General features: G+C 40.9%; 2 protein-coding genes across 2 annotated transcripts in view; both read right to left on the bottom strand.

The window, feature by feature from the left end:
- The window catches only part of LOC119194246 (small ribosomal subunit protein eS26), a 226092-nt gene that overhangs the window by 196083 nt on the left and 15614 nt on the right, over window positions 1-14395 (bottom strand). The gene's annotated exons all lie outside the window — the stretch shown is intronic.
- gata2b (GATA binding protein 2b) lies at window positions 3248-10151 on the bottom strand. The gene is made up of 6 exons (XM_037448475.2): window positions 10017-10151; window positions 9405-9805; window positions 8457-9035; window positions 6997-7142; window positions 4865-4990; window positions 3248-4218 (listed from the first exon to the last, which is right to left on the bottom strand). Exons 2-6 carry the CDS (start codon window positions 9628-9630, stop codon window positions 3940-3942), a joined length of 1356 nt encoding a protein of 451 aa, XP_037304372.2. The 5' UTR covers window positions 9631-9805; window positions 10017-10151; the 3' UTR covers window positions 3248-3939.

Raw genomic sequence — 14395 nt, 5'->3', positions numbered from 1 at the left:
TGAACGGCATAAAGGTCATGCGTTGCAAATAGTCTCTTCAGTTTGATGAAATAATTGCATAGTTTGACTCGAAACCGCATCAGCAAAAGTGTTGCATTTTGCCAACATTCATTTACTTTTTCATTTACTCTTAACTGGGATTATTGTATTAAAATGGATGAAAATGTTTCACCTTAATCATTGCAATTGGAGAAAAGAAACATGTCTGATGTACATTTACATACTTCCTTCATTATGACCTAGATAATGTGCTGCATTTGATCAACAGCTCATGCATCGCAATATTGATCTTTACCAACCTTGACCTTTCACACGTTTAGGCGAGAACAAATGCAACTCAGTATCTTAAAGCTGTACTCAGTTCGACAGGGATACACTAATTTTCATTTTTGAAAACTTTACCGGCCTCCCATAAATCTCTGACATTATAAAATCACAGGTTTGGAATGATGACTAACACAACCGTCTGCATAAACAGATTTATTACATGTTTACCTGATGACAAATTGAGATGAAAACAGAGAGATACCAACACATTTAAATGTGTATTTGGTCCGACATAAACTGCAGTGATTTACCAGTGAAAAAAACGAATCTCTGAAATATGTACAACTTAAATTAAAGGATCATGTATGTCTTTCATTTTATACTGATTTGGTATCTGATTTACTGCATTAAAGGTTTTCTAGAATTGGGGATCCACAATAGTGCTATTATTCTAGTTTTTGGTATGATGCTGTTTACCCCATCCTATCTGGTAGTGGATTTTGACATTGACTTCATGAGGATCCAGGGTTGTTTTCTCCCACTTTTGGCAGACAGTCGCTCCTTTCATCATTATTAGGGCTCTGAACTGGATGAATCTACGCTCTTTCCCCCTTTCATCTGCTTTATCTCCGTATCTCTGCTAACTCATTCCTCTGGAGTCACTTTTGGCCCTGCTCTAGATTCCTTTAATTGAGTTTGGTAGGAAAACAAATCGTCGAAGGAGGGGACGCCCGTGTAAAGGTGGGAGCCATAAATCTCCCTGGTGATTTAGGGTGGCCACCCAGTCCCCGAACTTCTCCTCCACTGAGGTGATCAAGAAGGTTCCCCTTGAGAAGACACTTAGCTGCTTTCTATCTCCTTTTATTGGAAAATCACATTCTTTCGTTTATGTTTTCAGCAACAACGTGACATTTTAAAAGTGTCTATATATAAGTCTGAGTGTGGAGTGGGAAGGCCTGAACAGCATGACAGTGTAAGTGCTTCCAGGGTGAGAGGTCAGGGATGTCTTGAGAGGAGGCAGCATACTGCACTCAGGTTGACCCTTAACTGCGTGTCGTCACAATGCTCAATGTCGTAGCCGTGGGGCAAAGACCAGAATGAATGTTTTGAGAAGTGAAAAACATTTTTACATAATTTACATAATTTACTAATAAACTGAGTTTATATTTCTGCTGATCCATTTGTAAATGTTTTTACACTTTTTTACTATGGCAAAACATTTATAGGCTCTTGATTGGCTTGGTGGTGCATGGAGTAGTGTGATGCACTGGGAGCCGCAAGGATGGTGGTTCGAATCCCGGCTGCACCATGTGCCACATCAAAGTGTCCCTGAGCAAGACACCTATCCCCTAATTGCTCCCCAGGAAAAATGTAAGCCATGGGTTCAATGTAAGTCGCTTTAGATAGAATTTTCAGCTAAATGACATGTACATGTGACAGTAAAAAACAGGTTTTCTTTTAAAACGTTTTGAGCCACACAATGAAAATGTTTCTTTGAACCTTTAGCAGATGTAATGTTCACTGTGATTCATTTTTGTTACTAATAGCAACATGATAACTACTTGTGAAGGAGGAAAATGACATTCAAGGGTCTAAAAGAACATGGTTAGCAGTGATGTTGAACATTGTAGTAAAAGGACATGACTTTTATCCATGTAATGGTGTAATTTAACAGCCGAGAAGACCCATTTTATAAGAGTATTACCAAGTGAGCAGATGCAACTGGTTAAGTAATTGTGGGAACATATGCCTCAACCTGCTCAATTCCCGTCAACAGCACTAATCTCCACTGCTCAGTTAAGTAACCTGTTAATTAGAAAGTGGAGTTTAATGTCAACAAGGGTTGGAAGGGTAGCTTAAAAGCATTGACACTGTTCTATTAGGCATCACTAAAAAGCTTTTCCATAAAGGAGGGGATATGCATCCAAGCAGGTGTTATGGATGTTGCGAATGCCCCTCTATATCCCTATATAATTTCATCATTTATGAATATAATTTTGCTTTTTAGTGTAGTGAAATACATTTTCTCAGTCACCTATTTTCATAAAGTTTGTTTGTTATCACTTCCTCCAAATTTCCGTGACAACTGGCATGTGCTTTCTGAATAGAAATGTTAGAGAGGTTAAAAGAAAATGGTACACATACAATACATAGTGTTCCCCCAGCTGCTCTTGTTCTTCGGAGAGTCCCATTCGCACTGCGAGGATGTAAAGTGGCTTATAACCTAAAAACTTCTTGAAGTCTGACCCTTTGGGAAAAGCGCTCAATTACTTTCTTGCCTTGATTGAAATGAAAAGATTGATGTCGCTCTTGTCTCTGTACTGTATATAAGCTACAGCCAGCAGTTACTTAGCTTAGCTTAGCTTAGCACAGAGACTAGCATGAAGCTTTCCAAAGACAACAACCTCCGCCACCATCACCTCATCCGTACAAAAAACAAAGTGTGAACACAATGCTTTGTGTGTAGATTTCCTGGCGTGGCGCAGTAAGTTCTTCGATTCCAGGAAATGATTCAGAGGAGGTCAAGGCTGTTGGATTTGTAGTGGATTGTTTTAACGAACTCAGACATAGTGCTGTATGCTAAGCTAGAGCTCATCCCGATAGAATCATATTTGCTACACAAATGAGAACAAAGTCCATTTTCTCGTCTTGCATGAAAGTGCATGTGTGGGAGTCCATATGTGAACAAAGATGTGTAGAAAGCTACAGAGCAGTGACGCAGAGAAAATAACCCCAAGATTGTTATTATACGATGCAAAAGGTTGTCACTGACATTGTAGGTTTTAACAGTATTAATTCAATGATAAATAGTTTGTCTATGGTGGTGGTCAATTGTATCTTTTTAGTGTGGCACCATTTCCCATCATGGCACAGAGGACAGCTCAATAAGCCAAATATTTGTCTACATGTTTTTTTTATATTTTCAAGACCTATACCTACTATTGATGTTGGATATTGAATAGAAGGAGCGGTGGGGTAATGAACTTGATCTCTTTATTTCTTACGAGTATAAACGTTGACCAGCTCAAAGATAGTGCTTCAGCTAAAAATATATTCATAAAGGGGATAACAGTATCCATTTTATGATTCAGGTGATATAGTAAAATAAAAAGCCAGTGAAAATAAATTATCTGAATAGCAATAATAATTATAATAACAATAATTATAATAAACAGTGTCAAATTTGTATACATAAACCTTTTTTGTTTGGTTTCTTTCTTTTGTGAAAACTCCTCTAAAATTGTCCATAAGCAAAAGAATCCAGCATATTTTCATTTAATGTTGCGCAGGTGATCTCCATCTCACACACTTTACAATATTCACAGTTACTATAAACCTGTTCTGCACGGCATACTGAGCAACACTGCAGTCAGTGGGGACAAAACTACGAGGTGCAATGACATTTTTTTGTGTTTACATGCGGGTGCCTGCTCGACGACGGGCACAACGTTCCCCTCTGACTTCCTCCATCAAAATATGTACCTATATATGAGTAGTACAAAGACCATTTCCTCCTGTGATACATCTGTTCTCCAGCATACAACTGACATAATCAATCAAGAGACAATCAAGACGAAGTGACACAGTGTCCTCTCGTGAGACCCTCATCCTCTCATTCACACAACCCTCTCAGGTTCCCCCAGCGTTACGTTAAGCCCCCTCCTCGCTATCTCAGCCCATAGCCGTCACCATGTTGGAGTGGTGCGGGTGCCCAAAGGAGGGGTGAATGGGGGTGGGCGTAGGAAGCATGTGTCCAGTGTGGCCGAAAGGCGGCAGGTGGCCCATGGACATGTGTCCGGCCAGAGAGCCGAAAGGAGAGCTCTTCTCGTGCAAGCTCTTGGAAAACTCCTCGTAGCTGTCGCAGCTCCGCCTGTTCTTCTTGGATTTGTTGGACATTTTTCGGTTGCGTGTCTGTATTCCTTCTTTTTTCATGGTCAGAGGCCGGTTCACCTGTGTAGAAAGGGCGAAGTGAGGATGTGAGTGGTCTGGTTATGGGCTACAGGGGTATGCTTTCTATTTTTTTTAAATAGTTGTGTAAATCCCTAAAACAGCTGGCCGCTATAGTTTGTACCAATAGTACATTTTTAGCGGTGGATTAATACACTGTTAACGTAGATTGGCCACCAGAAAGCGGCTTGGTTTGGCTCATTAAAGATGTTATGAAATGAAATTAGCAATATTTGGCTTTGGCTAAATACACAATACTTTATTCATTTAGGATTTGATGAACAACATTGATGAAAAACGTTTAAAATATCAGATTTGTCCTTTATAAGCATCCCTTGCACCTATTATACATCCTGATGCTTGCAGTCTTAATACTATTCATGTCGAGCCTTGTGGCTGTCCCACTCAACAACAGTCCCACCATTGTGACTCTCAAGGGGATTACGCCTACCATGGAAACAATAAAGCACAAAGAAAGAAAACACCAGCGAGTGCGACAGTGTCTGAGAGTAAAATGTCTACCGCTCTCATTCTCTCTCTTTTTTTTCTGCCTCTCTTATCTTTCAAAAATCTGCGTAACCTGCCGGCCTATTTCCCGCCTACTTGACCCTGTCCGACCCAGCCTGGCGATCCGCAGTGAAAGACTTACGTTATGCAGTTTGTAGTAGAGGCCGCAGGCATTGCACACTGGGTCTCCGTTTGCATTGCGCCGCCAGAGCGTGGTGGTTGTCGTCTGACAGTTAGCACAACAGGTGCCCGCTCGTCTGGCTGCAGACTGTGGAAAGATATTAAGCTTTGATTAGCTCCACAACACTAGCAGACATTGCAGGAGTCCGATTGGAGAAGAGGAATACATATAAGAATATTCAGTATATAGATTGTATGATGATAGTTCCGTATTGATTGAATTGATGAATTAGGGCCACGACGTTTCAATATTATATGGATGAATTTTTTTTTCTTCATTTTTTTGTTGGACTAACAGCAAAAATGTTTTTCTTTTTTTCTAAACAATTAGTTGATGATCACGTTTGTGGTTGGGTGAGAAAATTATTAATCAACTAAACTTGGAGCTCTTTGTACATTTTGTCTTCTGGAGTTATATCCTCAATATTTAAATTATATTACATAAAAATGAATATTTTGGAAAATGTTAATTTGACACCGTATGGCTTCATTTGTTAGTAAAAATAAATATTCAATTCACATGCACTGATGATGATGAGTGCAGAGCCAGAGGCTGAAGGATTATTCATACCTGATTACTTCATGCTTTTGACTCAGTTTGGTCTAATTTCCAGGGTTCTAATATCTAAGTATCTAATATAATATAATTATGTTTTGAATCATTATCTAAAGCTTTTTTTCATAAATACTCTCAAACATACCTTCCAAATCTTTCCCAATCATCTTAAAAAATAAATACATTTTTGTTAGTTGCTCACAGTGCTGAACTTTCTGTGCGGCGCTTGGCCCCTTTATGCCATGAGGTCGGAGGCTGCAGGAGGAAACAGGCGCATTTATCTGGACCGGTCAGATATCCGGATAGGAAACAAGTGGGAAGCTGCCGCCACTGAATAAGAGCTGTGGAGCTGCGAGAGCTCCCGCCGTGCCCTACGGAAACCAGGCCTGATATACAGCGCTTTTATAAGCTGTTACAGCCACAGCACGGAGACACGCTGAGATAAAAAAATAAAAAAAACACTCGTGTATTTTGTATTACAGGCACGCGGGTTGGTCGACAGGTTTTTGACCTCATTGTAGCAGCAATAAAAACTCGCGCGTCAACAACCACACTGATCATCTGAAACCAACTTTGATTATTAACTCCAAATCATGAGCACAATATTTGCCAAATGCCGTATTTTTTTAAATAAATGAATCATCGCCGGTTGCCTTCCCACAATGAGTGAGGAAGTTGTGCAGTTGTATCGAGTGTCTGAGTTCAAGATCCTGCTTTGATTAGGAAAACACTGCTTTTATCATGTTGTCGAGCTGATCCCATGTCCATTCTTCCAGGATGAAAAGTTTAAAGGTCTGACGGCCCACTGCCATATATTCACAGTTAATTGGGCTACTACTGATTTAATGAGTGACTTGTGCTCATTCCGCACGTGTATGCCTTCTTTTGGATTCTGCTTCATCACGACTTCCGCATGAAGGAATTGAGGCTCCAAAGATATTGCTTTCAATAGAATAAATAATTAAAAAGGATTTATTATTTCATGTAATTCATTTTAGCCCTTGGCATTGACGTGTGTGTTGTTTTAAAGTTTTAGGGTGAGTCAAGATGCAGCATCAATGTTGTTTTGAGCAATTCATAAATAACGAAAAGCTGCTCTGTCCCTTTAACAAACATATTGTCCTTTAGTAAAAATGAAAAATACTAAAATGTTAACTGTGCTGAAACCATATTCCCTTTTTATTCTTTTTTATTTAGTTTAATTCCAAATACTTTGTTTTTCAGTGGACAAATTATAACTGAAAACCCCTACAAATAGAATGAAAGAAATGAAGCTTTTCAGTATGGCCCAGTGTGCTGACCCTGCTATCACTGACAGTATCAAAGGTGATAAGAGAAGCAACTCAAATAAGGCCTCTGCCTGAGCATGAAGGAGCAGGTGTGGAGCGACAAGCACAATTCCTGGAAACTCATTAGAAAAATGTAATATTTCCTGGATTTGTACCTCCCCCTCCCTCCTCCTTACACTCTTTTTATGTACTGCCATCTCCAACACAACACCACACACCGGTTCACTGTCTCCCTGCTGTGGGACTCACCAGCCTGCGTTTGGGTTTGATGAGCGGTCTGTTCTGGCCGTTCATCTTGTGGTACAGACCACAGGCGTTGCACAGGTAGTGTCCCGTGCTGTCGCGTCTCCACAGAGGTGTAGATGTGGCTCCGCAGTTCACACACTCACGGCCCTCTGGAGAAAGACGAGGGGATTTTGTGATATTAAATGTAATACCATGGAATAGCTTTGATCTCTTTGCGTTCAACATGATGATTTTGTTATTAATCTATACTAAAAATACATTTATATATAAAGTTCAGGGAGAGAGATGCAATCAGTAATATATTCTCTATGTGCTGTCGAGAAACTTTTTTTCAATATCAACAATAATCCTTGAGATATGTGTCATGTAAAGCAGCCTGTTGAAGAAAATATTGTATTTTCTAAAAGCAGAACCAATTAATTCCACTTGACAAGATAAATGCTGAAAGCCCCTTCCAACCTGCTGAGGCAAACTACAACCACTAAAGACAAAAACCTCACAATTTAGGTCAATCTTTTTTGTAAATGAAAACTTAAATAAACTAATGTATTTGAGTCCTATAACCACTAATTATAATAAACTAAATGTTCCGCCAGTTGATAAAAAGTTACTCAAAGTGGAATGAACGGGTTAAACCCAGGTTTAGGTCTACTGGTCTGTATTCAAATAATCAGGACAATGTACGATGTGTCTTATGTTACAGAGAAGCGACTCCTAGCCTAAATACGGAGGTTTTTGGCTCGCTACACCTGCAGATCTTCCTTTCACACCTCTGGACTGGTTCCAGTTCACTGTTCTGTTGCAGCCAGTAATCACAGAGTCACGGTCAACACAAAGAGGATTATCGGTGTCGGAGGACTGGCGGGTGCGGGCTTAGGCCTCTGCACGCAAAGACAGACCTTTGATTTATTAGCCTATTATTGTTATTAGAATAATACGATTTCCAAAATCGTTAGCAGGCTCAAACCACAGCCTGCACATGCTGGCATGCATTTTTTTTTTAAAGAAAGAAATTAACCTCGTACTGTTTGGAATTCATTTACTGACTTACAGGCTGTCTCTAACAGTATATTAGATGGAGACTGTTGGTCAAAAGTTAACATTTATTTTTCTTTGACAGAAGAGTTGTCTGGTAATAATGTTATAGATCTGCTTGATGTTGGATGTGGTTTATAAACCTATTTAGTATTAATATCCATTCTAATATGCTTGTGTGTGTATTAACACGATCGTGAAATAATCATTTTAGGAATATTTACGGAGTTAAATGTGTAAGTAAAAAACGATGCAAAGCTTCACTATTTGGTCTATAAAAATTCTTACTTGAGCCTCAAATTCATAAATAGACTGACACGGGAAAATTAAAAAAAAATACATGAAGTTATTTTGTATTTGCCTGAGACCAATTAGTTGAAACCCTCTCGGACTATTTTCAGTCCCAGGTGTGTTTGCTGTGGACTCACCGATGCACGACCGTGTCTTGCCTTTGTTCCTCGAGCTGAAGCTGGACGACGCGCCCAGCAGGCTGCCCGGGTGGAACAGACTGCCGCCGTACTCGTGGCCCGCTGGGAGGGAGTAGGTTGGATACGTCGGTATGGGGTGATGCGTGGAGGGCGTCTGAGCGCTCATGGAGGCCAGACTGCTCCTCAGCGGACCGCAGTCCTCCAGCTTCATGCCCTCCGATAACGACACGTGGTATTTGATAGATTCCTTCTCGTCCATTCTGGAGGCGGAGGGGGACGCGGCCCCCGGGTCCGGTGATACGTCCTTTGGGGGCGTCGGGGGGAAAGCGTACAGATGCGGGCTGGAGTGGGACGACGGCGTTAACGAGGACGCGGAGACCGCGTTGGTGCCGCTGCTGCACGGGTACACGGCGGAGAGGCCGCCGGGGGACGCGGAGCCGGCGTGGTGGAGGCTGGGCTTGCTGAAGGGGCTGACGGACCAGGCGTTGTGGTGGTGGTGGTGGGCCGACAGGGCGGCTTTCCCCCCGTCCAGCCAGGAAAGTCCCGGGCTGTGGATGAGATGAGTCCCCGTCAGACGAGCTGAGAAATACAAAGGACGAAAACTTATGAGGATGACTGATTCCGCATTAAGTACACTTGTTGATTCACTAGCCTGATACTTAAATTAAAGTAACCTGACATAGTCTATATGAAATAAATAAACTAAACTAAATTATAATATGTGCCCGATTGCACTATTTAATTTTAAATCCCAATGATAACATTTAATTATCTTTTCAAACATCAGAAACCTCAACGATGGTGTTTAGTCTGACCACTGTGTTGATACAATGATCTGATGATTATCGTGTAAAAAAAATAAAACACGTAGGCAATAGTTACTTTTGCCTAGTCAATACATTTCATACTACAAAGCCCACTGTGTAGGCCCATTGGAGCTCATCTTACCGTGCGCTTGGCTGTAGGACACTCTGGCCCTCGCAGAGTTGTGGTAGTAAGGGTTTCCTTGTGAGTCCAGGTGATTAAAGAAAACATCCACCTCATCCGGAGGCAGGAGCTGCGCCGTGGGCTCCATGTAGTTGTGTCCCAGGCCGTGGTGATGAGAGTCCGGGTGTTGTCCATTCAGCATTGCGTGGTGATGCATCCAGCGGGGCTGATCAGCCGCCACATCCATCGTGGTGGCTTCTATGTTTCCGCGCTTTGGAGCAAACGTGTATCCAGGGAGAGGATGGTCTAAGGCGTGTGTTCTTTACCAGATCTTCACCGTGTCCAGCGGAATAATGCACTGTTGTGTTTCCTCTGACTTAAATCCCCTCTCTCCTCCTTGATATCGAGTCGAATTTGAAAACCTGCAGCAACAAAACAAAAAAGCAAACATCGGATGTTAATATTTTCAATACAGGGGGATTCTGCTTCAGCTCACATCACATCGCCTACACCCAAAGTATTTACTACTGCATCACTCTGTTCACAACTCATCCGCGAACCAACACGCCTTCTCACATAAAACGCTCCACACTGTGCTTCGCCCAACGTGACACTTGGAGAAACATTGCGTACCTCTGCAGATGCTATTTCACCCGCAGCGTCCGATTAGCGCGCACGATTTAGGAGAAGTGTCCCCGTTGCGCTGCCGCGGGTCCTCTCCGGTAGTCGGCTGGTGTTTGTCAGAGTCCACTCCGTCCACCGGGACTTAAAGCAACACGTATAAGTGTGGGTGACAGCGCGGGGCCAGGCTTGTCAAGCTCATGGGCGGAGTCTCCGTTAAAGATTTGACTCAGCCAATTGCACACCACCCTCTGCAAACCCCCCCCAACTAGAAAAAAAGACCTTTCAATAATACTCGCATGGAGAGACACGGCCTGGCAGCTCAGGGCAGAGACGTTATTAAGACTTTGTTTTTTCTATTCTGTGGAATTCAATGTTTCAGTGTAATATTTATCACCAGTGTAATATTCCCTAAAACTGTCTGTGTGTTTATAGACATTAGTCTCCCTGGTGAATTATATTTTATATAATTGCATAGCAAAATAATCACGGTAAAACAAATTTTGGCCATGGAGATGTCACAAATATAAAAAGGACTATACTATATAATTTTACTTTTGGTACTCTAAAGGCATAATTGAAGCAATATTTTCAATTGTGAAAAACAATTTCGCCGATGTTAAGATTTGTTCAGGGTTAAACTCACCCATTTGGTTTACATTTAGGTGAAGAAACAATGTTGTGTTTAGTAAAATCTCTCTCTCTCTCTCTCTCTCTCTCCCTTCTAGCCCCTCTCTACCCTCGCACATGATTGACAGACACTAATTGAAGAGGGAGCGCGTGCAGCCCCAACCGGCGGACACGGCCGCCTGCTTGACGCCGTCTCCTGACGTCATTGCCTCTCAGTGAAGAAAAAAAAACAGAATCAGGACAAGAACTTTTCATAGTGAGAGAGACAGAGAGAGGCTAAAAGGCGGAGAGGGAGAGAGGGGAGAGAGAGAGGGGGGGGGGGGGGGAGAGAGGGAGGTGAGGGTCCTCCGTAGTCTGCTGCAGTCCCAGTGGGGACTCTGCCCCTAAGGAGCATAAATAGTACAGTGCGTCACCCTGAATGTAGGAACAGGCAAGCCAGCACTGCGTGGCCAACCACTGCCGAGGCAATAAATACACAAATACACAAATATTAGATTAGATTCAATTAGATTAGGAAAATGTAATGCATCATGGGTTCTTATTTCAACGGAAACATTTGTACGAGAATAGCACTGCTAAACTAAAAGGGACATTTTTGGCGTAAAGCCGTTGGAGTTTTTATTTTATTTGGCTCCCTATCTTGCCTTTGGGCAAAAATAACTCGCTCAGACAATTAACATGAACACTTCCGCTCTTATAAAAAGGGTGGTCAACAACGCCCATTTTCGAAATGCCAGAACACACGTCAACGAGGCGATGAATGTGCAAGCTTAGATACGGGTTCATCTGACTGAAACTCGAAAAGTATTCGTTCTCTTTAATTGTGATACCACTCGAAACTATCCAGTTATTATTAGAGATGTTTTTTTGTTGTGTGTAGTAGGCTACAGCCAAAAACTTAAAAAATAACAATAAAGGAGTCACGTGACATGATCGTACTACAAACTACGATTACGATGTTATCTATGTTTCTGTCTTGCTATCTATCTATTTATTTATCTTTCTTCGTTTATTGCCTTGTCTCTCTCTGGATGCTTTTTAATATTTCAAAATACAACTTATATTTCAGAACAACTTCCGTGTCTCTTAAAATGCGTGATGAACCTCAAAGTCGGATGATTAAAAGGCCTACCTAGATAAATCCGTTTTTTTTTTTTAAATCATACCGCCATTTGAAGAACTGAAATTTCTCATTTACACGGAGACAACAATTCCTTTCTTTCAGTATTAAGAGGAAATCTGCCGCATGGACTGAAGAAAGCCGAACATACCGGGGGGACAAGTGTGGCAGCATTAGAGCTCATCAGCATGATAATGTGGAAATACACATGCTTTGAGTGTGAGCCCTTTTGATCCGGCGTGGCGATAAAACCTTATCGGCGCCGAACATCCACTTCCATTTTAGGATTTGACATTAATTCAATCCACCCTCCTTTTTTTTCTATTGGTCTTTTTTCTCATACGAGCGCAGTCGAACGAGTGAGGTCACCGTCCGATTCAGCTCCGAGAATCTCATTATGAGACTGCCATTGAAAGGAAGTAGTTTTACCTCATAATAAAGATAAACATGAAATGTCATTATCGTTTACATTTTAAAAAATGACAATAGATAAACAGGATAATATGAACGTGTATTATTAGTGTTCATCTTAATTAAAGCTGAATTAATTTGCTATAGTGCTATTATTATGAATAAGCTATTTCATTTCATTTTGTGTAGAATTTTTCATTGTGCATTAAGTTAATCATTTTCTGCACCAAGAGCTTCTTGCATTGACACGTGCACGTATGTATCTATGTGTGTGTGTGTTGAGTCGCTCAGATTGAAATAGAAATCCAATGCTGGTGGGATCCTGGGGTCCCACTGATTATAACCCATCCCCGGGTAATTTTTCATCGGTGCTGGCTAATCTTTGTTCTTTGTGAAGATAATAAATAGCCTAATCGTTATCAGCGAGCTGCTGGAGGTGTCTGGGAGAATGGGGGCTGATCGGCCCGGGAAATAGGCTCCAAAGTGCTGCGGAATAAATGGCATTTCTTATCTCTCTCTCCCAGATTATCGCCGCCTTTTCAAACACGCACAACAAATACATCTAATGCAGCGAATGCATCATTTACTGGAGCAGATCTGTGTAAATGATAGATAGATAGATTAGAAGAAGGGGTCTACGCGGAGGGGTTTATGTGAGGGGGGGGGGGTATTGGCTATTATTCACAAGTGTAATGTTCTGCATGTGCAAAGCCTTTATTTGGCGTATTTAGACAAATACGGCTCTCTTTTCCCTTATTTTTAAGCTATCTGCACGAGCCATCTGCGGTTCCGGTTCTTTGTTGTGGGATCTTATTTCTTTCATGTTGGATTTTAGGGATAAGAGTTAAACAGATGCAGTCGCTTCCATCAAGGGAGAATTTTGATAATTTTTTCAAGTGTTGGGAATTTTGCGAAAGAAAGAAATGCAAAAGCGAGTAAGAGGTGTAAGCTGTCAAGCGTCACAAACAATCCGTGTTATAGTTTTTTGAAGTCAGGCCAAAAGAGAGGGTTTGATTTTATTTCCATCACACTCGAAATCTATGTTTTGTTTAATCTTGCAGTGTCGTGTGATGAGCACTGTGAAGATGGTTTGATAAGGCCATTGATTAGTCTAATTTGAACTAATTCTCAATATGACACCATGCAATCTTGTGACTTGACAAAAGTGATTTAACAAAATCCTCAACGCATCTGAGACATTTTAAAGAACGTGAATTCTTTACATTATCATGAATGAAGACATTGGCATTTTATTTATCTTTAAAAAATCCTGTTTTTTCACCCCAAAAGCTATAAAGGCCACAAATATGAAAAGGAGCATCCCTTAAAGCCAGAGGGAATAAAAAGGAATGTTATAGTGATAAAGCGTTGCGTATGAGTTTGTGGCGATTGGAGAAAAGGTATTTTTCCATTAAATACAAACTGGATGTTTAATAACTTGGCAGCTGCAGCAGCCCTGGGTGCTGCTGATGGTCTCCAGGGTAACAGAGATAACAGCACAGTCATTTTCCATATCTTACAGTCTATTATATTCTAGGATTAGTTCTCCTTCTGAAAAGGTCAAACGTAAAGTCAAGCCAAGGAGTGCTTTTCCTCCTCCTTCTCCTCCTCTTTCTCCTCCTCCTCTTCCTACTCCTCCTCCTCATTCTCCGCCTCCCTCATCTCACAGTGACAGAGAATTTACCATTTCTTTTTTTAAACATTAGTTGAACATGACCTTTGCTGCCATGCTTTGATAATCGAAAACCTCACACAGCAGAAAACAAAGCTTCATGGATTCCCCTTGGAATCGCTAGGGCTTTTTGGTTTGTGATGAATCATGAAGAGATCATGGTTAACCATTATTGTGCACTATTGCCCGTCCTTTATGCATCTATAATCGTATGGATGGATCTATCCATTGCTTCTTTTCTTTTCAAGCAAAGAATAGATTTATAAAAATGATTAAACCTCCTCAATATGTAGGGGCGTGCACCTTAATAACATATCAAACGGTTTGAGAACTTCTGGTAGAAGCCAAGGGCAGTTGTCACGAAAGTCATGAAGTCAAGAAAATTATTAAATAATAAACTCATTAACAAAACTAAATATTCTATTAAGACCATTCAATTGATAGTTTGGAATTATCCAATCATAGGACGTTAATAATTTAATAAACAAAAAATTTAGTTAAGCATACAGTATTTCATTACATTAATAAATTTAGTGTTCTTTATTCAATTTGAATAAT

Source organism: Pungitius pungitius, chromosome 8 (genome assembly GCF_949316345.1).
Source record: "Pungitius pungitius chromosome 8, fPunPun2.1, whole genome shotgun sequence".
Classification (NCBI taxonomy): domain Eukaryota; kingdom Metazoa; phylum Chordata; class Actinopteri; order Perciformes; family Gasterosteidae; genus Pungitius; species Pungitius pungitius.
The sequence above is the reverse complement of the archived record's forward strand: the minus strand, read 5'-3'. Positions and strand labels throughout refer to the sequence as shown.

Bases quoted from the DNA above. Each gene is read 5' to 3' on its own strand.
- gata2b (XM_037448475.2), bottom strand. From the start codon at position 9,630: ATGGATGTGGCGGCTGATCAGCCCCGCTGGATGCATCACCACGCAATG. The intron at 9,036-9,404 runs GTAAGATGAGCT...TGTATTTCTCAG, and splicing joins GTCCTACAGCCAAGCGCACG to CTCGTCTGACGGGGACTCAT. The intron at 4,219-4,864 runs GTAAGTCTTTCA...CTTTCTACACAG, and splicing joins TCTACTACAAACTGCATAAC to GTGAACCGGCCTCTGACCAT.